This window comes from Pongo pygmaeus, chromosome 4, assembly GCF_028885625.2.
Source record: "Pongo pygmaeus isolate AG05252 chromosome 4, NHGRI_mPonPyg2-v2.0_pri, whole genome shotgun sequence".
In the NCBI taxonomy this organism is placed as follows: Eukaryota; Metazoa; Chordata; class Mammalia; order Primates; family Hominidae; genus Pongo; species Pongo pygmaeus.
Window position 1 is genome coordinate 145,124,637 of NC_072377.2, and position 22,669 is coordinate 145,147,305.

The following is a 22,669-nucleotide window of genomic DNA, read 5'->3' on the forward strand; positions in this document are numbered from 1 at the left end:
ATCTCTAGTCTCATGGAACTTTCAACCCAAAAAAGATACAAATAAAGAAGACAATTTCTGATAGAGATAAATGCTGTGAAGAAAATCATGCATGATGTTAGGATAGAAATGATGCCAGGAGGGGGCCGGGCACGGTGGCTCACGCCTGCAATCCCAGCACTTTGGGAGGCTGAGCAGGCCAATCACAAGTTCAAGAGCTCGAGACCATCCTGGCCAACATGGTGAAACCCTGTCTCTACTAAAAATACAAAAATTAGCTGAGTGTGGTGGCACGCACCTGTAGTCCCAGCTACTTGAGAGGCTGAAGCAGGAAAATCGCTTGAACCTGAGAGGCAGAGGTTGCAGTGAGCCGAGATCGTGCCACTGTACTCCAGCCTGGCAACAGAGTAAGACTCTGACTAAAAAAAAAAAAAAAAAAAAAATTGGTGGCAGGAGGAGCTCCTTTCAGATGGGGTGACATCTGAGTTGAATTCTAAACAGTGAGCCACACCTACGCATCAGCATCTTTGCCCAGAAACTTTGCCTTCCAGCAGAGTGAGACTACAAATTGACTGTTTCAGTTTTTACACTAAAGCCAATCCCTCCACTTGTGAACTAGGTACCAGTCCCTTTTATTTACTCAAGAACATTGCTCCAGCAGGACTCCCTTTTCTCCTGTTTTCTGTCTACTGTTTCTATCTTCATACAATCATGCTATTTCTATTATTATTATTATTATTATTTTAAATACAGTTGTGCCCAGCTGGAGCATAGTGGTGCAATCATAGCTCATTGCTCATTGTAACATCAAACTCCTGGCCTTAACCAATCCTCCTGTCTCAGCCTCCCAAAGCGCAGGGATTACAGGCATGAGCCACTGCACCAGGCTCATCTCTCATCGTTTTTATTTTGTTGTTGTTGTCGTTTTTTGAGAAGGAGTCTCACTCTGTCGCCCAGGCTGGAGTGCAGTGGTGCGGTCTTGGCTCACTGCAACATCCACCTCCCCGGTTCATGCCATTCTCCTGCCTCAGCTTCCTGAGTAGCTGGGACTACAGGCGCCCGTTACCACGCCCAGCTAATTTTTTTGTATTTTTAGTAGAGACGGGGTTTCACCGTTTTAGCCAGGATGTTCTGGATCTCCTGACCTCCTGATCCGCCCGCCTTGGCCTCCTGAAGTGCTGCGATTACAGGTGTGAGCCACTGTGCCTGGCCATCTCTCATCTTAAAAAACAAAACAAACGCGGCCGGGCACGGTAGCTCATGCCTGTAATCCCAGCACTTTGGGAGGTTGAGGCGGGCCTATCACTTGAGGTCAGGAGTTCAAGACCAGCCTGACCAGCATGGAGAAATCCTGTCTCTACTAAAAATACAAAATTAGCTGGGCGTGGTGGCGCATGCCTGTAATCCCAGCTACTTGGGAGGCTGAAGCAGGAGAATTGCTTGAACCTGGGAAGCAGAGGTTGCAGTGAGCCAAGATCAAACCATTGTACTCCAGCCTGGGTGGGCAACAATAGCGAAACTCTGTCTTAAACAACAACAACAACAAAAAATCTAACAGCATACTCACTGGTGAGAAATTGAAAGCTTTCCCTCTAAGGTCATGAACAAGGGAAGTACTTTCTTTCTTTAATTCTTTTTTTTTTTTTGAGACAGAGTCTCGCTCTATCACCCAGGCTGGAGAGTGCAGTGGCGTGATCTTGGCTCACTGCAAGCTCCGCCTCCCAGGTTCACACCATTCTCCTGCCTCAGCCTCCCAAGTAGCTGGGACTACAGGTGCCCGCCACCACGCCTGGCTAATTTTTTGTATTTTTAGTAGAGACAGGGTTTCACCGTGTTAGCCAGGATGGTCTCAATTTCCTGCAGGCCTCGGCCTCCCAAAGTGCTGGGATTACAGGCATGAGCCACCTTGCCCAGCGGGAAGTACTTTCAATACTTCTATTTAACATAGCACTGTAAGTCCTAGCCAGAGCAAGTAGGCAGGAAAAAGAAATAAAAGGCATCCAAATTGAAAAGGAAGAAGTAAAATTATCTCCATTCATAAATGACATGATCTTATATGTAGAAAACCCTAAAAATTCCAAAAAGCCTGTTATAACTAATAAACAAATTTAGTAAAGTTGCAGGATACAAAATCAACACGGAAAAATCACTGCTTCTATATACTAACCATGAACAATCTGAAAAGGATATTAAAAAAACAATTTCATTTACAATAGCATGAAAAAGAATAATAAAATACTGAGGAATAAACTTCACCAAGGAGACAAGACTTATGCAATGAAAACTACAAAATGTTTCTCAGAGAAATTAAAGATACAAATAAACAGAAAATTAATCCATGTTCATTGGTAGTCTTAATATTCTTATGATATCAACACTCTCTAAAGTGATTTACAGATATAATGCATTTCTTAGCACAATTCAATGGCTTTTTCTTTCAGAAATGGAAAAATTCATTTCAAAATTCATATGGAACCTCAAGGGATCCTGAATGACCAAAACAATCTTGGGAAAAAAAGAACAAAGTTGGAGATCTCATACATCCTGATTTCAAAACTTATTACAAATTTGCAGTAATCAAAACAGTGTGGTACTAGCATAAAGACAGACACATAGACCAAGGAATAGAATAGAAATCTCAGAAATAAGCCCTCACATATATGGTCAAATGATTTTGACAAAGGTGCCAAGACTATTCAATAGATAAAAGAAAGTCTTTTCATACTATGGCACTGGGGAAAATAGATATTCACATGTAAAAGAATGAAGTTGGATCTTTATACCATATGTAAAAATTAACTAAAAATTGATCAAATTGCTATAAGAGCAAAAATTATAAAACTCTTAGAAGAAAACATAAGGCTGGGTGCGGTGGCTCATGTGTGCAATCCCAGCTCTTTGGGAGGCCGAGGTGGATGGATCACGAGGTCAGGAGTTCAAGACCAGCCTTGCCAACATGGCGAAATCCTGTCTCTAGTAAAATACAAAAAATCAGCTAGGCGTTGTGGCAGCCACCTATAATCTCAGCTACTCAGGAGGCTGAGGCAGGAGAATCACTTGAACCCGGGAGGTGGAGGTTGCAGTGAGCCAAGACCATGCCACTGCACTCCAGCCTGGGCAACAGAGCGAGACTCCATCTCAAGAAAAAAAAAAAAAGAAGAAGAAAGAAAGCATAGTGAAAAAAAACTTCATTAGATTTAGCAATAATTTCTTGGATATGGCACCACAGCCAACAAAAGTAGAAACAGATAAAGGGACTACATTAAAATCTAAAACTTTTGTGGCCCAGGCATGGTGGCTCATGCCTTTAATTCCAGTACTTTGAGAGGCCAAGGCCAATGCGGGAGGATTGCTTGAGTTCAAGAGTTCAAGACCAGCCTGGGAAACATAGTAAACCACATCTCTACAAAAAAATTTTTAAAAATTAGCCGGGCATGGTGACATTGGCCTATAGCCCTAGCTACTTAGGAGGCTGAGGTGGGAGTAGTGCTTGAGCCCAGGAGTCTGAGGTTGCAGTGAGCTATGATCACACCACTGCACTCCAACCTGAGTGACAGAGAGAACTTGTCTGTAAATAATAAAAACATTGAAAATTTAAAAAATAAATAAGACTCTGTGCATCAAAGGATGCAATCAACAGAGTAAAAAGGCAATGTATGGAATAGGAGAAAATATTTGCAACTCATATATCTGATAAAAGGTTAATAACTAGAATATATGAAGAACTCCTGCAACTCAATAACAGCAAAACAACATGATTAAAAAATGGGCAAAGATCCAGGCATGGTGACTGATGCCTGTAATCATAGCACTTTGGGAGGCCAAGGCAAGCAGGTCATTTGAGCTCAGGAGTTTGAGACCAGCCTGGGTAACATGATGAAACTCTGTCTCTACAAAAAATAAATGTTAGGCAGGTGTGGTGGCACGTGCCTGTAGTCCCAACTACTCAGGAGGCTGAGACAGGAGGATCACTTGAGCCTGGGAGGTGGATGTTGCTGTGAGCTGAGATCATGCCACTGCACTCCAGTCTGCGCTACGAAGCCAGACCCTGTCTCAGACAAAAAAAGAAAAAAAAAATCAAAGTACTTGAATAAACATTTCTCCAAAGAAGATATATAAATGACCAATAAGCACATGAAAGATACTCAAGGTCTTGGCTGGGTGTGGGCTCACACCTGTAATCCCAGCACTTTGGGTGGCCAAGGTGGGCGGATCACTTTAGGTCAGGAGTTCGAGACCAGCCTGGCCAACATGGTGAAACCCCGTCTCTACTAAAAATACAAAAATTAGGCTGGGTGTGGTGGCTTACACCTGTAATCCCAGCAGTTTGGGAGGCTGAGGTGGGAGGATCACTTGAGGTCAGGAATTCGAGACCAGCCTGGCCAACATGGCAGAACCCCATCTGTACTAAAAATTAGCCAGGTGTGGTAGTGCACACCTGTAATCCCAGCTACTAGGGAAGCTGAGGCAGAATTGCTTGAACCTAGAGGGCTGAGGTTGCATTTAGCCGAGATCGCACCCTGTACTCCAGCCTGGGCAACAGAGTGAGGCTTTGTCTCAAAAAAACAAAATAAATACAAATGCAAATACAAAAATTAGCCAGGTGTGGTGGTGCATGCCTGTAGTCTTAGCTACTCGGGAGGCTGAGGCAGGAGAATCGCTTGAACCCAGGATGCGGAGGTTGCAGTGAGCAGAGATCATGCTACTGCACTTTAGCCTGGGCAACAGAGTGAGTCTCTGTCAAAAAAAAAAAAACAAACTCAAGGTCTCAAATCATTAAGGAAATGCAAATGGAAACCACAATGAGATACCTCCTCACACTCATTATTATGGCTACTATTTTTTAAAACCCCAGAAAATAGCACGTGTTCAATATTGGCGATATTTGAACTATTGTGCACTGACAGTGGGAATGTAAAATGGTGCAGCTGTTATGAAAAATGGTACGAGCAAAAGGCTCAGAATAGCCAACATAATATTGAACGGGAAAAACAAAGTTGGAGGACTGACACTACCTGACTTCAAGATACTATAAAGCTACAGTAATCAAGACAGTATGGTATTAGTGAAAAAAAATAGAACAATGGAAGAGAATAGAGAGCCCAGAAACAGACTCATACATATTGTCAACTGATCCTTGAAAAAGGAGCAAAGGTCGGGCTGGGTGCAGTGGCTCACACCTGTAATCCCAGCACTTTGGAGGCTGAGGTGGATGGATAACCTGAGGTCAGGAGTTCGAAACCAGCCAGACCAACATGGCGAAACCTCATCTCTATTAAAAATACAAAATAAGCCGGGTGTGGTGGTGCATGCCTGTAATCCCAGCTACTTGGGAGGCTGAGGCAAGAGAATTGTTTGAATCTGGGAGGCGGAGGTTGTGGTGAGCCGAGATCACACCATTGCACCACGCCAGCCTGGTTAACAAGAGCGAAACTCCATATCAAAAAAGAAAAAGAAAAAGGAGCAAAGGCAATACAATAGAGAAGAGAGAGCTTTTTACTTTTTCTTTTTTTTTAACTTTTATTTTAGGTTTGGGGGTACATGTGTAGGTTTGTTATATAGGTAAACAGGTGTCATGGGGGTTTGTTGTACATATTATTACATCACCCAGGTATTAAGCCCAGTACCCAATAGTTATCTTTTCTGCTACTCTCCCTCTCCCACCGTCCACACTCAAGTAGACCCCAGTGTCCATCTTTTCCTTCTTTGTGTTCATAAGTTCTTATCATTTAGCTCCCAGAGAGTTTTTTCAACAAATGGTGCTGGAACAACTGGAAATCCACATGCAAAAACATGAATCTAGACACAGATTTTATACCTTTGAAAAAAATTAACTCAAAATGGATAAGAGACCTAAAGGTAAAACTCAAAACTATGAAGTTCTTAGACGATAACACAGGAGAAAATCTAGATGACTTAGGGTTTGGCAATGAATTTTAAGATACCACACCAAAGGCAGAGTTCATAAAAGAAAGAATCGATAATCTAGACTTCTTAAAAATTTAAAAAGTCTCCTCTATGAAAGACATTGCCAAGAGAATGAAAAGAGAAGCCACAGACCAAGAGAATATGTCTGCAAAAGACTTACCTGATGAAGAACTGCTATGCAAAATATACAAAGAACTTTTAAAACTTAACAATAAAAAACAAGCAACTTGATTTGATTAAAAAATGGGCAAAGACTTTAATAGACACCTCACTAAGGAAAATATACAGATGGCAAATAAGCATATGAAAAGGTGCTCTACATGATGTTATTGACAGAGCAGGACCACCATCATCTCGGACAAACACAGCCACTTTAAGTTCCAGCTCCCTTTCTAGCCTCATGCATTTCTAGGTAATCACTTCTCTTCTAACTACAAGCAGCCAAAAAAAGCAAACAATAAAACACAAATAAAACAGCTTGGGCACGGAGGAAGGTGGGGGGAATATCTCTTGGGTAACTGCCAAACTTTACCCTCATACAATGGTCCCCAGTAAAACAGTGGGCCTTAATAAGCACATTCTTTTCCTTTCAGGTGCAATAAGTTAGGGAGGCTAAAAGCAGACTCAGGGGGTATGCCTGCAGCTGCAGAAAAATGTATAAAAACAAACACACAACTCTCCCTCCTAAATAAGCACAACAAAGAAAAAAAAAAAAGCAGTCCATGCCTCTAATAAACTCTTCCACCCTAAATCCTTAAAAACTCTTAGTCTGTAAAAAAAGTGTGCCTCTAACCTAACTGGGCCAAAAGCTCCTCTTGGTTTGTTTTCTCCAAAATAAACCTGTCTTAACTGTCAAGCCATCTTTCATGTTTCTTTCCTCTTTCTTTAATTATTACAGTTATCAGGAAAATGCAAATGAAAAGAACAATGAGATATCACTACACACCTTTTAGAATGCCCAAATCCAGAGTACTGACAACAACAAATGCTGGTGAGAATGTGGAGCAACAAGAACTCTCATTCATTGCTGGTGGAAATGCAAAATGGTATAGCTACTTTGGAAGACAGTTTGGCAGTTTCTTACAAAATTAATCATACTGTATTCTTACCTTAAGATCCAGCAACCACATTCCTTGGTATTTATCAAAGGAGTTGAAAACTTGCTCATGGATGTTTATAGCAGCTTTATTCATAATTGCCAAAACTTGGGGGCAACTAAGATGTCCTTTAGTAGGTGAATGTATAAACTGTGGTATATCCAGACAATGTAATATTATTCAGTGCTAAAAACAAATGAACTATCAAGCCATCAAAAGACATGGAAAAAACTTAGATCCATATTACTAAGTGAAAGAAGCCAATCTTAAAAGAATACATACTGTATAATTCCAACTACATGACATTATGGAGAAGACAAAACTATAGAGACAGTTTAAAAATTGGTGCTTGCTAAGGGTTGCGGGGAGGGAGAGATGAATAGACAGAGCACCGAAGCTTTTTAGGGCAGTGAAAATACTCTGTATGATGATATAATGGTGGGTACATGTCATTATACATTTGTCCAAACCTAAAGGATATACCATACAATGAGTGAATCCTAACATAAACTATGAACTTTGAATGATAATGATGTGTCAGTGTAGGTTTATCAATTGTAACAAATGCACTACTCTGGTGGGGGTTGTCGATAACGAGGGAGGCTATGCATGTGTCAGACCCAAGGGTATATGGAAAATCTCTGTGCTTTTCTCTCAATTTTGCTGTGAATCTAAAACTGCTCTTTTTAAAAAGTCTTAATGGGTGTATGTGTGCTAGGGAGGTTGGGGTGGGTGGCTCACACCTGTAATCCCAGCACTTTGGGAGGCCAAGGCAGGAGGATCACTTGAGCCCAGGAGTTCAAGCCCAGCCTGGGCAACATAGTGAGACCTTGCCTCTACAAAAAAATTTCTTTAATTAGCCAGGTGTGGTAACGTGCACCTGTAGTCCCAGCTACTTGGAAGGCTGAAGTGAGAGTATTGCTTGAGCCCAGGAGGTCGAGTCTATAGTCAGCTGAGATTGTGCCACTACACTCCAACCTGGGTGACAGAGTGAGAACCCATCTCAAAAAAAAAAGTCTTTAATGAAAAAACCTAAAAATAGAATCACCATATGATCCAGCAATTTCACTCTGAATATATGCCCAAAAGACCTATCATCAGCATTTAACCCACTATTGGACCCACTGCCTCCCTTGGAATCAATTTCTTCACTTGGCTTCCAGGACATTTCTCTCTTCTGTTCTACTTCCTTCAAAGACCATTCTTTCTTAGTATCCTTTGCTGATTCCTCCCTGTTGCAGGAAGTCAGGGACCCCAAACGGAGGGACCAGCTGAAGCCATGACAGAAGAACGTAGATTGTGAAGATTTCATGGACATTTATTAGTTCCCCAAATTAATACTTTTATAATTTCTTATGCCTGTCTTTACTGCAATCTCTAAACATAAATTGTAAAGATTTCATGGACACTTATCACTTCCCCAGTCAATACCCTTGTGATTTCCTATGCCTGTCTTTACTTTAATCTCTTAATCCTGTCAGCTGAGGAGGATGTATGTTGCCTCAGGACTACGTGATAATTGCATTAACTGCACAAATTGTACAGCATGTGTGTTTGAGCATTAGGAAATCTGGGCACCTTGAAAAAAGAACAGGATAACAGCAATTGTTCGGGGAATAAGAGAGAGAACCTTAAACTCTGACTGCCAGTGAGCCAGGCGGAACAGAGCCATATTTCTCTTCTTTCAAAAGCAAATGGGAGAAATATTGCTGAATTCCTTTTCTCAGCAAGGAACATCCCTGAGAAACAGAATGCATGCCTGGGGGTGCATCTCTGAACTCGCCTCCCTGGGCGTGGCCATCTCTTATGGTTGAGGCTGTGGGAGTGAAATAGACCCCAGTCTCCCATAGCGCTTCCAGGCTTATTAGGAAGAGGAAATTCCTGCCTAATAAATTTTGGTCAGACCGGTTGATCTCAAAACCATGTCTCCTGATAAGATGTTATCAATGACAATGGTGCCCAACACTTCATTAGCAATTTTAATTTCACCTCGGTCGTGTGGTCCTGTGATCTCGCCCTGCCTCCACTTGCCTTGTGATTTTCTATTACCTTGTAAAGTACTTGATGTCTGTGACCCACACCTATTCGCACACTCCCTCCGCTTTTGAAAATCCCTAATAAAAACTTGCTGGTTTTTGCAGGTTGTGGGGCATCACGGAACCTACCAACATGTGATGTCTCCCCCGGATGCCCAGCTTTAAAATTTCTCTCTTTTGTATTGTCCCTTTATTTCTCAAGCTGGCCGACGCTTAAGGAAAATAGAAAAGAACCTACGTGAATATCTGGGCAGGTTCCCCGATACCTCCCCATTTTTGTGACTTCTTAATGTTGCAGTGTCCTGGGCTCATTCCTCAGACATTAACAAAAAAATCTAGAAAATGAAGTAGCCCCTCCTATCTGCTCAAGTGTATTCCTCCAGCTGCTTTCCAGGGTCAGGATACACAGGAGTGGAGGTGTTAGGGGCTGGAAGTAGACTCTGTCACTGGCTGTAGTGTTGACGTTTTCAAGCTGCTGTTGCTTCTGCTGCTAAGAGAGCCATCTGCAAAAGGATGTTATACAAGAACAGTGAAAAGAAATTCAGAACTGTTATTCCACATACATGGAAAGACTGTGTGAAGAATATTACAGAAAGTGGTGGAAGGGAACAACGAAAATAAGAAATGTGCTAGAAGCTTGTACACCAGCTGGGTTCTCCTTACTGCCAGGGCTTTAGCTACAGAAAAAAAAAAAAAAAAAAGAAAGAAAAAGAAAATGGCTTCTGAGCAATGCATGGGGAAACATTTTTGGACACCAAAAACTACAAGCAAGTATCTGACTAGAGGGACTGAAGAAATTTCTGGCTTTCTGTATGATTTTACTTTATTTTTTATGTATTTATATTTTATTTTTTAATAGAGACCGGGTCTTGCTGTGTTGCCCAGGCTGGTCTCGAACCCCTGGGTTCAAGTGATTCTCCCAGCTTGGTCTCTCAAAGTGCTGGGATAACAAGCATGAGCCACCATGTCTGGCTTTGATTTTGCTTTCTGCTTTGAATTCTCAAGGTATAACACAGATATTCTGGAAGAGGAATTAAAAGAAATTAAGGAGTGTGTAAGCAGAAACTAAGTTGTATGTAAGAAAACCCAATTCCCCTTGAGAAAGAGAAAGAGCTGGAGTCCTTTAAAAACTAACTGCCTATTTTTCTATGGCTAGTGAGCCTTATCTCTCCTCCTTTCCCAGGCATTGTGAAGACGCTGTTTCCCTAGCTGTGCAGCTGCAAAGTCACTAGACAGATAAACTCAAGTTGCAAAACATGTTTTTCCTTGAAAAGTAAGAAATGATGTAATGCATGTCTCAATTCATTAAATAACTGTCTTTGTTTCTCACTTCTGTAGCATGCTTCCCCCTGTACAGATCTCCCCCACCCCACAAAATGCTTAAAACGTAACTTAACTCTTTCTTCAGGGCTCAGTCCTTTGGATGTTAATCCGACTGGGCCAGTGCACCTAAATAATTAATAAATATCGTCCTGAACCCCATCGGTCTCTCTGATTCCTTAAAAATCCCGCAATAGTTCAAGTTACAAAATAACATGTTTTAAGACAAATAATTAAGTTTAAGCCACAGGGCGAAATGTATCTATGCTCACATCTTTAGTGATTTCATCAAGTCTAATAACTTAGGCCTCAAACCATAGAGTCATCCTTGAGCTCACCTTTTTTCTCTTTTTTAAAAATTTAATTGAATTTTTATACTTAAAACATTTTTTAAAAATAGAGATGGAGGGTCTCACTATGTTGCCCAGGCTAGTCTCAAACTCCTGGCCTCAAGTGATCCTCCTGCCTTGGCCTCCCAAAGTGCTGGGATTATAAACATGAGCCACCTTGCCCAGCCATCCTTTTCTCATGTTCCACACTTTATATGTAAAAATCCTGTGAGCTCTGTCTTCAAAAAACACACATAATTTGACCATTTTCCCCCACCTCTACTATCCTGATCCAACTGTCACCATGTTTTTGTGTGGGTTTTCTTAAACAGCTTTATATTGAGTTGTGATTCACAACAAATAAAATTCACCCTTTTAAAGTATTCAATTTAGGCTGGGCATAGTGGCTCATGCCTGTAATCCCAGCACTGTGGGAGGCTGAGGTGGGCAGATCATGAGGTCAGGAGTTCGAGACCAGCCTGACCAACATGGTGAAACGCTGTCTCTACTAAAAATACAAAAATTAGCCTGGCCTGGTGGTGCATGCCTGTAATCCCAGCTACTCAGGAGGCTGAGGCAGGAGAATCACTTGAACCCGGGAGGCGGAGGTTGCAGGAGCCGAGATCCCACCTTTGCACTCCAGCCTGGGCAACAGAGTGAGACTCCATCTCAAAATAAATAAATAAATAAATAAATAAATAAATGTATTCATTTTAGTGGTGTTTGTTATATTACCAGAGTTGTGCAACTACAACCACTCTTTAATTTTAGAACATTTTTATCACCCCAAAAAGAAATTCTACATCCCATTAGAGGTCATTCCCCTTGACCACCCCACTTCTAAGCAACCACAAATCTTTGTATCTCTGTCTATCATCATTTCTTTTTTTATTTTTGTTTTTGAAACAAAGTCTCACTCTGTGATCTTGGCTCGCTGCACCTCTGCCTCCCAGGTTCAAGTGATTCTCACACCTCAGATTCCCGAGTAGCTGGGGCTAATTTTTTTTGTATTTTCAGTAGAGACAGGGTTTTGCCATATTGGCCAGGCTGGTCTTGAACTCCTGACCTCAAGTGATCCACCCACTTTGGCCTCCCAAAATGCTGGGATTACAGGCATGAGTCACTGCACCCAACCTCACCATCATTTCTTTCTTTCCTTTCTTTCTTTCTTTCTTTCTTTCTTTCTTTCTTTCTTTCTTTCTTTCTTTCTTTCTTTCTTTCTTTCTTTCTTTCTTCTTTCTTTCTTTCCTTCTTTCTTCTTTCTTTCTTTCTTTCTTTCTTTTTGAGATGGAGTCCTGCTCTGTCGCCCAGGCTAGAGTACAGTGGCATGATCTTGGCTCACTGCAACCTCCGCCTCCCAGGTACAAGTAATTCTCCTGCCTCAGCCTCCTGAGTAGCTGGGATTACAGGCATGCACCACCAGGCCAGGCTAATTTTTGTATTTTTAGTAGAGACAGGGTTTCACCACGTTGGGCAGGCTGGTCTCAAACTCCTGACCTCGTGATCTGCCCACCTCAGCCTCCCACAGTGCTGAGATTACAGACATGAGCCACCATGGGATTACAGGCGCTTAGCACCGCGCCTGGCTAATTTTCGTATTTTTAGTAGAAACGGGGTTTCACCATCTTGGCCAGGCTGATCTCAAACTCCTGACCTCATAATACACCTGCCTTGGCCTCCCAAAGTGCTGGGATTACAGGCATGAGCCACTGCACCCGGCCTCCATCATTTCTTGGCTGGGTTATTGGTATAAATTCCCAACGAGTCTTCTAACTTACTCTCTGTAGTTTACTTTCAACATAGCAGCTAATGTGATCCTTTAAAAATGGAAACCAGTTTATGTTACCCTCTGTCAATATCCTCAGGTGGCTCTCTATTTCACCTGAGTGAAAACCAAGCTTCACAGTGGCCTGTGAGCCTTAAACAACAATTGAGGCCACTTGCTATCTCTCTGATATCATTGCCAATACCTTCCAGGGCCTTTGTACTGGATATTTCCTCTTCCTGGACTGCTCTTCCAGCAGATAACTGCAAGGCTCACTCTCTCACCTCCCTTAAATCTTTGTTTAGAAGTCACCTCATGTGAGGTCTATTCTAACAACTATAGACTTGCAATCCTTCACCCTCATGCCCAGCAATCCTGACTGCTTTGGCTCTGCTCCATTTTACCCATAGCACTTACCATCATCTAGCACTCTATACTTTCTTCTCCCCACTGCAATATGAACACTTTAAGAGCAGGAACTTTTGCCGCTTTGCTATCACTGTAAGTGCTTTGTCCTCAGCACTTCCGAAGTGCTTGTCAGGTAGTGGGAGCTCAATAAATAATTGTTAAATGGATGAATAAATGAATGACCAGAACATTCCGGGCAGAGGGAAGAACAAGAGGCAAAGGAAAGAATGGCTAGAATATGTTGGGGGTGATGTTGGTGTACAAGGTGGAGATGACAGTAGAGGAGGCATAGGGAGTTGCTGACCATGTCTCCCTATGTTCTCTGTCTCAAGTTCTAAGTTATCTTCCTATTTCTCTGTCTCCTTTGAAGACCCTGCTTTCTCCATCCTGAAATGTTGACTGATGTTTCCCAGTTTCCTTCTTTAGCACAGTCTCTTCTTTCTCCCCTCCTGGCCTTGGTGAACTTACTCATGGCTATTCATGGCTATGGTTTCCACAAGCATTTCTACACTGATGGCTCCCAAATTCTTATATCCAGGCCAAACCTGTCCCCTAAGCTCTAGCCCCTATGGCTAACTGCCAGCTGGACTGTCCACCTGCGAGTGGCTCTAAGCAACCTATGCCCAATCTTTTTTTTTTGAGATGGAGTCTTGCTCTATCACCCAGGCTGGAGTCCAATGGTGTACTATTAATGTCAAACCCAATTCTTAATAAAACCTTATAGACAAAGATATCCAATTTTAATCAGTTTGACCATAAGGTAAGAGTCTCATAAAACTTTTATAACCCTTTATATGTTTCTTCTTTATTTTTAAAGACAGAATCTCACTTTGTCACCCTGGCTGGAGTGCAGTGGCACGCTTTCAGCTCACTGTAACTTCCGCCTCCTGGGTTCAAGTGATTCTCCTGGCTCAGCCTCCCAAGTGTCTGGGATTACAGGCACTATATCCCATTAGAGGTCATTCCCCTTGACCACCCCACTTCTAAGCAACCACAAATCTTTGTGTCTCTATCTATCATCATTTCTTTTTTTATTTTTATTTTTGAAACAGAGTCTCACTCTGTGATCTTGGCTTGCTGCACCTCTGCCACCATGCTACCATGTCATGCTAATTTTTTGTATGTTTAGTAGAGATGGGGTTTTGCCACATTGCCCAGGCTGGTCTTGAACTCCTGACCTCAGGCAATCCTCCTGCCTTGGCCTCCCAAAGTGCTAGGATTACAGGCATGAGCCAAAGTGCCCAGCCTATATTTTTCTGTTAAAGAGCAGATCAGTGCTCTAAGAAAACTCTATTGCGCTTTTATTCCAATGTTCAATTCATGGAAAAGTTGAATACCCCTTTAACTTTAGCCAGTGTGTCCACAGACAGATTTTATATTTCACAAACCTGCCACAACTTGCTCAAAGCTTCTACTTTTCCCTATCCCACTTAAAATAATACTTTAACTCCCTAAACTAGGCAAAAAAAAAAAAAAAAAAAAATCCACATTCCTGTGCCTTCTTATAATCTTTTGCCAAAAACACATTCACTTTCCTTACACACTTTCCATGTAAAACTGTTTCTCTACTAGTCTCAATTGCATGTGTTACAATGTTAAGTCTCAGCAACTTTTTTTTTGGTGAAAAACCTGGTAAGTAAGCAATTTTAATTATGTACCAGGTGTGGAGCCTAGGACACCAGACAGAAGTGCAGATAAGGTCTGACCTTTCCAGCATAGCTAGAGGGCATGGCTAACTCCACATGTATCTAGGCATTATCTAGAATCTAATGGTTCCAAAGCAGGTAAGTTGAACAATGATCATATCAAGGAAGCAGTTTATGTAGTTTAGTAAACTCAGTGTCTGACCTGCCTAATTTAGACCAAATGTCTAAATTTTGAAGACATTTTTATTTTACCAATAATCTTTAAAACTGTCTTTATTTCCCAAGGATTACTAAAGTCACATGAACTAAAAGGCATTAAAGTTTTAATTTTTCTGACAAAATATTTAAGTGCTTTTTCTTTAAGCCAATTAATTAGAGCTCTTTTATATAAACATTACACACACACACCATATGTAAATAGACAGAAGAAGATCCAGTAGTTGTAAGCTTTTTCATTTGCCAGTTTTTATATTTTTCTTTTCTTTTTTTTTTTTTTTTGAGATTAGCCAGGTGTGGTGGCGGGCACCTGTAGTCCCAGCTACTCAGGAGGCTGAGGCAGGCGAATTGCTTGAACCTGGGAGGCAGAGGTTGCAGTGAGCCAAGATTGTGCCACTGCACTCCAGCCTGGGTGACAGAGTGAGGCTCCATCTCAAAAAAAAAAAAAAACAAGTAACATATCTGATTGCAATATGCTGTGAAGACAAGTAAAACAGAGAAAGGGAGCAGATATTGTTGTTGAGGATTGATATGTGTACAGGTTGACTATCTTTTTTTTTTTTTTTTTTTTTGAGACAGAGTTTCACTATTGTTGCCCACACTGGAGTGCAATGGCGCAATCTCGACTCACCACAACCTCCGCCTCCCAGATTCAAGTGATTCTCCTGCCTCAGCCTCTGGAGTAGCTGGGATTAGAGGCATGTGCCACCACATCCGGCTATATATTTTTTCCCCATTTTATGAACCCTATCACAACTTACACAGACCATCTATGACATGCTTGGACATTCTGACTTGTCCTATATTTCCCTCTTTCCTAGGTCTGTTTCTGTTCCCTGAACTGTAAACTTGTGACTAAGATACCTAACCTCCTGAAATTGTGGCCCAGCAGGTCTCAGTCTCATTTTATCCAGCCCCTGTTCAAGATGGAGTTGCTCTGATTTGAATGCCTCTGACAGATGCACTTTACGGCTTTTCTTTTCTTTTCTTTTTTTTTTTTTGAGACAGAGTCTCACTCTGTCACCCAGGCTGGAGTATAGTGGTGAGATCTCAGCTCACTGCAACCTCTACCTCCCAGGTTCAAGTGATTCTCCTGCTTCAGCCTCCCGAATAGCTGGGATTACAGGAGCACACCACCACACCTGGCTAATTTTTGTATTTTCAGTAGAGACAGGTTTCACCATGTTGGCCAGGTTGGTCTTGAAGTCTGGAGACCTCCAGTGAGCCACTCACCTCGGCCTCCTGAGGTGCTGAGATTACAGGCATGAGCCACTATGCCCAGCCATTTTATGGCTTTTCTTGGCATATCTGAATTGTGGGCATCACTATTCTTGCACTTGGGGTCCATTAGTAAGTAAAATAAGGGTTACTGAATACAAGCACTGCTATATGGTAACTGTTGATCTGACAACCCAGACAGCTCCTAAGTTACTAACGAGCTAGTAGTGCCTACAGTGTAGATACACTGTACAAAGGGATGATTCATATCCTGGACATGTGATGGGTTACAATCCAAACAGTTAAAACTTTAGGTTGGGTGCAGTGGCTTATGCCTGTAATCCCAGCACTTTGGGAGGCAGAGGCAGGTGGATTACCTGAGGTCAAGAGTTCACAACGAGCCTGGCCAACATGGTGAAACCCTGTCTCTACCAAAAATACAAAAAGTAGCAGGGTGTGGTAGTGCATGCCTGTAATCCCAGCTACTCAGGAGGCTGAGGCAGGAGCATCACTTGAACCCCAGATGCAGAAGTTGCAGTGAGCTGAGATCAAACCACTGCACTCCAGCGTAGGTGACAGAGAGAGACTCTGTCTCAAAAAACAAAACAAAACAAAAACCAAAAAACTAATAAAAATTAAAAATAATAAATAAACTGTTGCAGTATTTGCACATAACCTACATACATCTCCCACATGCTTTAAATCATCTCTAGATTACTTATAATTCCTAATACAATGTAAATGCTATGTAAATAGTTGTTATACTATATTATTTAGGGAATCATGACAAAAATATTGTATAAAGTTATCTTAAGGCTATTATCTAAAGTGTATATGAAACATAAATGAATTTTGTATTCAGACTTGGGTCCCATCCAAATCTATCTCATTATATGTATGCAAATATTCCAAAATCTGAAAAAATCCAAAACTTCTGGTCTGGAGCATTTTGAATAAAGGATAGTTAACCTGGCTGGGTGTGGTGGCTCATGCCTGTAATCCCAGCACTTTGGGAGCCCAAGGCAGGCAGATCACCTGAGGTTGGGTGTTCAAGACCAGCCTGACCAACACAGAGAAACCCCGTCTCTACTAAAAATACAAAATTAGCCAGGTGTGGTGGTGCATGCCTGTAATCCCAGCTACTTGGGAGGCTGAGGCAGGAGATTCACTTGAACCCAGGAGGTAGAGGTTGCAGTGAGCTGAGATTGCACCATTGCACTCCAGCCTGGGCAACAAGAGTGAAACTCTGCCTCAAAAAAAAAAAAAAGATAGTCAACCTGTATAACATATCAATCCTCAACAATATCTGCTCCCTCTTTTTTGAGATGGAGTCTCACTCTTTCGCCCAGGCTGGAGTGCAGTGGCATGATCTTGGCTCACTGCAACCTCTGCCTCCCAGGTTCGAGTGAGCGATTCTCCTGCCTCAGCCTCCTGAGTAGCTGGGATTACAGACACATGCCACCACACCCGGCTAATTTTTGTATTTTTAGTAGAGACAGGGCTTCACCATGTTGGCCAGAATGGTCTCGATCTCTTGACCTCGTGATCCGCCCACCTCAGCCTCCCAAAATGCTGGGATTATAGGCATGAGCCACCACACCTGGCCCAGATATATTACTCTTAAAAATTTTTTTTTTTTCAATCAGATATGTTACATCACCACTACTGCCTTAGTCAGCTCAGGCTACCATAATAAAATACCATAGACTGGTGGCTTAACCAACAGAAATTTATATATATTCTCACAGCTATTTCTCACACATAAAAAAATATCTTTTATGTGTTCCCCTGACCCCCACTGGATTGGAATTTCCTAAGGGCATGGATGTTTCTGATTCATCTTTGTATTTCAGGCTTTAGCACAAGGCCTGAGGTGAAATGTGGTTCTATAACCATTTGATGAAGTGTGATCAGAACTATTCAAGGGAAGAAAAAACTGCCTTGAGATGATTAATTCTCTGATACTAGAAATTTCTCAACTGGCTGGTTGAAGGCCCCTTGGGGACATTCCAGTGAGTGTCCAGCTAATTTAACTGTTTCTGACATATTTTGAGTCTGGTTCTGGTAATGTCTGTAACTCTCTTATCAATGTTAATTTCCATTCCCTATTCCTATCTGTGTGGCTCTGGACATTGGCCAGAGGCAGGTGCTGGGCCTATATGCCTCCTCCCACCTCTCTCCCATGCTCCCTGTGAGGCAGGCATCTAGCTCTCTGATGGATGTGGCTGCCTCCTCATTGAAATGAAGAAGGGACTCAGAAGAAACAGCACCTCTTGATGGCTGATGCTCTAGGTCTCTGAGCTAATGTGGACTAGAGGACACATCCTGTTTATTCTGAAGTTTTGAAGAGTCTGAGATGCTTTCCTATTTGCCAATCAGTCAGCCTGAAAAGGTTATCTACATATGTACTAACAGAACACAGTACCTCTAATTCAGAGACCGACTGTATCTTGCGTCAGTTCCCCAGGCCCAAATTCCCCATTATGTCGGGGAGTGACACAGTGAAAGCCTCCGGGTGTAGAGAGGTTTTACAAGAGAGGAACCCTAATATTATGAAACTCAGAGCTTTTGCAGGATAGGAGGCTGTCCCTCTTCCTTGAGCGGTAAGGGAGACAGACAGAGAGGGAGAGGGAGGGTGTGTGAGTGTGTGTGTGTGTGTGTGTGTGAGAGAGAGAGAGAATAAGGAAATAAGCAAACGGCTGTGGGTTTTATTATCTTTGAAAGGGAGCAGCTGGCTCTTGGGAAGTGCATAGGAGAGGAAATATTTTGTATCTTCCAAATATCATGCAAATACCTTTTAATCCAGATGCCAATAATCTGCTCAGAAAGCCCTGACTGCACACTCATTGCTTCTCCCATGTAGCCCTAGCCAGGAGTCCTTTCCTGGCTCCTTCTATCCCCGCAGTACTTTTCTTGAGGAGGACAGATAGGGTTTCTTAGGGAGTTAGGATGAAGAAAGCCTAAGTATGATGAATTCCCCATCCAGCACTGTGCCCAGCACATAGCAGACATCCAATAAAAGTCTGTTAAATGAATGACACGGACCCGTTGTTTAAGATTTTAATAAAGGTGGGGCAAAGGGTTGAATTGGTCGAAAAGTCCTCAACGTCCTGACGGGACTCCCCTGAAGCCAAGGCAGTTTGAGTCCATTCATTGTTCTCTCTTGGATCTTAGGCAAAGCCCCGGGCCCCTTGGAGCAGCACCAGGGTTCCCGACACCCCCACCGACAGGGTCGAACGTGCACAGGCTGGGACCACGCCGGAGTTCATTGAGCCCTCTTGGGGGAGGGCAGTTCCAGAGACCAGGAAAGGATTCCCGTCCAGTGTCAGGTTATCCACCTCGGGCAGCTCGTCAGGCTGCGGCGCCCTGTTCAGTCTGTTGCAGCTGAGATCGAGCACTCTGAGCTTGGCTGGCAGTCCTTTAGGCACCTGTTCCAGCCCAGCGAACGACAGATTGAGGGAGTTCAGGGCGCTGAACCACATGCATCTCGGAGCGCTAGGGTTTACGGTGGCGCGCAGCGAGTTGTGGCTGAGGTCTAGGCTGTGGGGCTGCACACCTGCCGCCGCCAGTGCTGCGCACACGCCTGTGGGCGTCTCCATTCCTGTGTTGCGCAGCGCTAGATTCTGGAGGGCCGGGAACTTGTGGGGACAGAGAGCCGCGATCAGTCCGCGTTCGCCCAGTCCAGGATTGTCAGACAGGTCTAGGCTGGTAAGGGCCGGGAAGGCGCGAACCTGTTCGCAGGAAAAGGCAGGCGGGTGTGCTTGGGCAATGCTCAGTACCTTGAGGCCTGGCTTGAGCCACTGCTGCAGCTCGGCGAGCCAGGAACGCCCTGTCGCCCAGGACACGTTGCGTAGGCGCAAGCTGGAGAGTGCAAGTCCTGTGGCTTCCAGAGGCAGCGGAGGCATGGTGCCGGTTATCTTTAGGTCCTCGAGCGTCAATTCCTTGAGGCGGGAGTACGCTAGCACACGCAGGGCGCCTACCAGTAGCTGAGCAGGAACCTGTGCGGCTCCCACTGTGAGCCGCCGCACGCGGAGAGCCTTGACCGTGTCAGCATACTGCCGCGGGTCGGCGTCCGCATCGACGCGCTTTAGAAACGGCTCTAGGTTGAGACCGCCGGCACGGATCTCCACCTCTACTGCAGACACACACTGGAAGGCTTCGGACCAGTCGGGCTGAGGTTCGGAGAAGTTACAGACGCAGCGGAAATCTTCATCGTCCAGCTCACAAGGTTCTGGCGTGGTCGCAGAGACGTGCACCAGCGGCAGCAGCAGCAGCAACAAGCAGGACGCGCGCTCCTGGGGAGAGAGCAGAGGTGTAGGAGGCCCCATCCGACCCCTGTGGCTCCCGAGTGGCACGCGTTCGACCCCAAGACCCTATACTCACCATGGTCGATGAGTCCTCCGAACCTCTGAGCTCCGGACAGGCTCTGGAAGTGCTTTAGCTTCTTTCCTACACAGCGGCACCCGCTGGCTTCCAGGCTTCACACTTGTGAACTGTTCGGCCGCTTCTAAGAGTTTATGTAATCCTGGGATGTCATTCACTTCCCTCCTCTGTGAACCCTGACCACCTCCCCACCTCTCTTCCTCCGAGCCAGCCCCCTTCCTTTCTTGGAAATATTGCAATGAAAGATGTTTCAGGGAGGGGGGACGTAACAGGAAGGATCCTGCAGGGCATCTAGGGTTCTGTGTCTCCTGGCAGTGTCCTGATGACTCAGGCGCCCCAGGCGGTGAATGCCCTGGATGACTCGGACGCCTGAGGCTTCTCTGGTGGGTATGGGAAAAGGATGATCCTCAGTGCCTTAGGCCAGTACCATACTCTGCACTATCCAACCCCCCAATCCCCCCACCTTATATCCCAGGTAATCTACTTGATTCGTTTCTTTGACTTCTTCCTTGTCTTGGTTTATGTTGATCTCCCGCCACCCAAATCCAAGTCCCTGAATATCCTCAGATATTTAACTGCATGTTTTGTGGAAGAGATTGTGAACCTCATCTGTTGGCACCAAGGGGGGTAGAATTAGGTTCAAGAAAAGGAAGTTGGTCTGAAGAAAAATTCCCCCTTCCTTTTTTTTCCCTTGCTCCTTTGATTAAATAATAACTTTCTTAAAAGTGGAGGTATTTAACAGAGACACATTGGCCAAGTCTCTGGGTCACTTACAGTATCCATTTTCTGTCCTGAAATTGTGAAGCAAGGTATTTTGAACCAGTTTTCCCACTTGCACGTTGCTGTCTCCTGCCCTCCCCTCAGTACCATCTCTGTGCCTTAGGAAGGAAGGGGTGGGACTATGTTGAATGAGGATTAATTAGTAACTCACCAGTTTTGCAAAAAACAAACAAAAACAGAAAACAATACAAAATGAAAAAACAGCAAACAAAACAAAACGAAAAAACAACAAACGTCTCAGAGGATAAGGAGCTATGCATTTACAACAGCCCTCACAGGTCCACATCCCTAGACCTCTGGGGAAAGAACTATATGAAAGTTTTGTTGTTGTTGTTGTTGTTGTTGTTGTTTTTGAGACTGAGTTTTGCTCTGTTGCCCAGGCTGGAGTGCAGTGGCGTGATCTTGGCTCACTGCAACCTCTGCCTCCCAGGTTCAAGCGATTCTCTTGCCTCAGATTCCTGAGTAGCTGGGATTACAGGAGCCCACCACCACGCCTGGCTAATTTTTGTAGTTTTAGTGGAGACAGGGTTTCACTATGTTAACCAGGAACTCCTGACCTCAGATGATCCGCCCGCCTTGGCCTCTCAAAGTGCTGGGATTACAGGCGAGAGCCACCACACCCGGCCTGAAAGTCTTTTTTATTTTTATTTATTTATTTGAGACAGAGTTTTGCTCTTGTTGCCCAGGCTGGGCACGATCTCAGCTCACTGCAATCTCCGCCTCCCAGGTTCCGGCAATTCTCCGGCCTCAGCTTCTCGAGCGGCTGGGATTACAGGCATGTGCCACTACACCCGGCTAATTTTGTATTTTTAGTAGAGATGGGGTTTCTCCATGTTGGTCAGGCTGGTCTCGAACTCCCGACCTCAGGTGATTCACCCGCCTTGGCCTCCCAAAGTTCTGGGATTACAGGTGTGAGCCACCGCGCCCGGCAGAAAGTCTTTTTTAAATTCCCACTTCCTCTTTAATTGAGAAGTAGCTGCAGATTTGTCCCCGATCCAAACAAGAAGGCTCATCACTGCCCCCTGCGGATCCTGTTGGGCATACCCCAATGCACTGGGCCATGCCCTGGTGCCATGCCAGGCCTCTGTGATATCCCTGAGGACCAAGATGTGAGTATATCTGACTTGAAGTCAGATAGCCAGTCTTGGAACCCCAGCTTTACGACTGAGGTTGTGAGACTTGGGCCTCCCTTCTGTAAAATGGAGATGATAGTATTACCTGTTTGTGAGTAAAGTCTTTGGCACAGAAGCACATCTTTTCAGTGTAGTCTTGATGACTAGTCTTCTTAGAGTCTCTGCTTTCAGAGAACTCAGGCCTCTGAAGTCTGATACCTCATCATCTTAGGGGAGGCACTCTGGGTGGGGAGTTCCAAGTTAAAAGGGGCAACGGTGGTTCTGCAAAGATCTCCAACTCACAGCTTGATTCAACAAATATTTATCATTTGTCTACCGAGTACTAGGGTTGGTAGAAAGCCCTGGGACACAGACATGACCAAGACAAGTCCCTGAAGTGCTCCAGGAGGTGGGTAGAGCAAACATGAACCCAGAACTTCAGTCCACAGTGC

General features: G+C 43.9%; 2 protein-coding genes across 3 annotated transcripts in view; one reads left to right on the forward strand and one right to left on the reverse strand.

Moving 5' to 3' along the window:
- TMCO6 (transmembrane and coiled-coil domains 6) overlaps positions 1-22,669 on the forward strand; it is a 51,251-nt gene that overhangs the window by 18,948 nt on the left and 9,634 nt on the right. Inside the window, exon 1 of one of the 2 annotated variants that reach the window (XM_054489251.2) lies at positions 19,579-20,800. The exons of the other annotated variant lie outside the window; for it this stretch is intronic. The gene's annotated coding sequence lies outside the window, so the exon portion shown is untranslated. Of the gene's footprint in view, positions 1-19,578; positions 20,801-22,669 lie in introns of those variants that run through there. 2 annotated transcript variants of the gene reach the window in all.
- On the reverse strand, positions 18,989-20,572 carry CD14 (CD14 molecule). The gene is made up of 2 exons (XM_054489259.2): positions 20,326-20,572; positions 18,989-20,237 (listed from the first exon to the last, which is right to left on the reverse strand). The coding sequence occupies exons 1-2, from the start codon at positions 20,326-20,328 to the stop codon at positions 19,113-19,115; spliced, it is 1,128 nt and encodes a 375-aa protein (XP_054345234.1). The 5' UTR covers positions 20,329-20,572; the 3' UTR covers positions 18,989-19,112.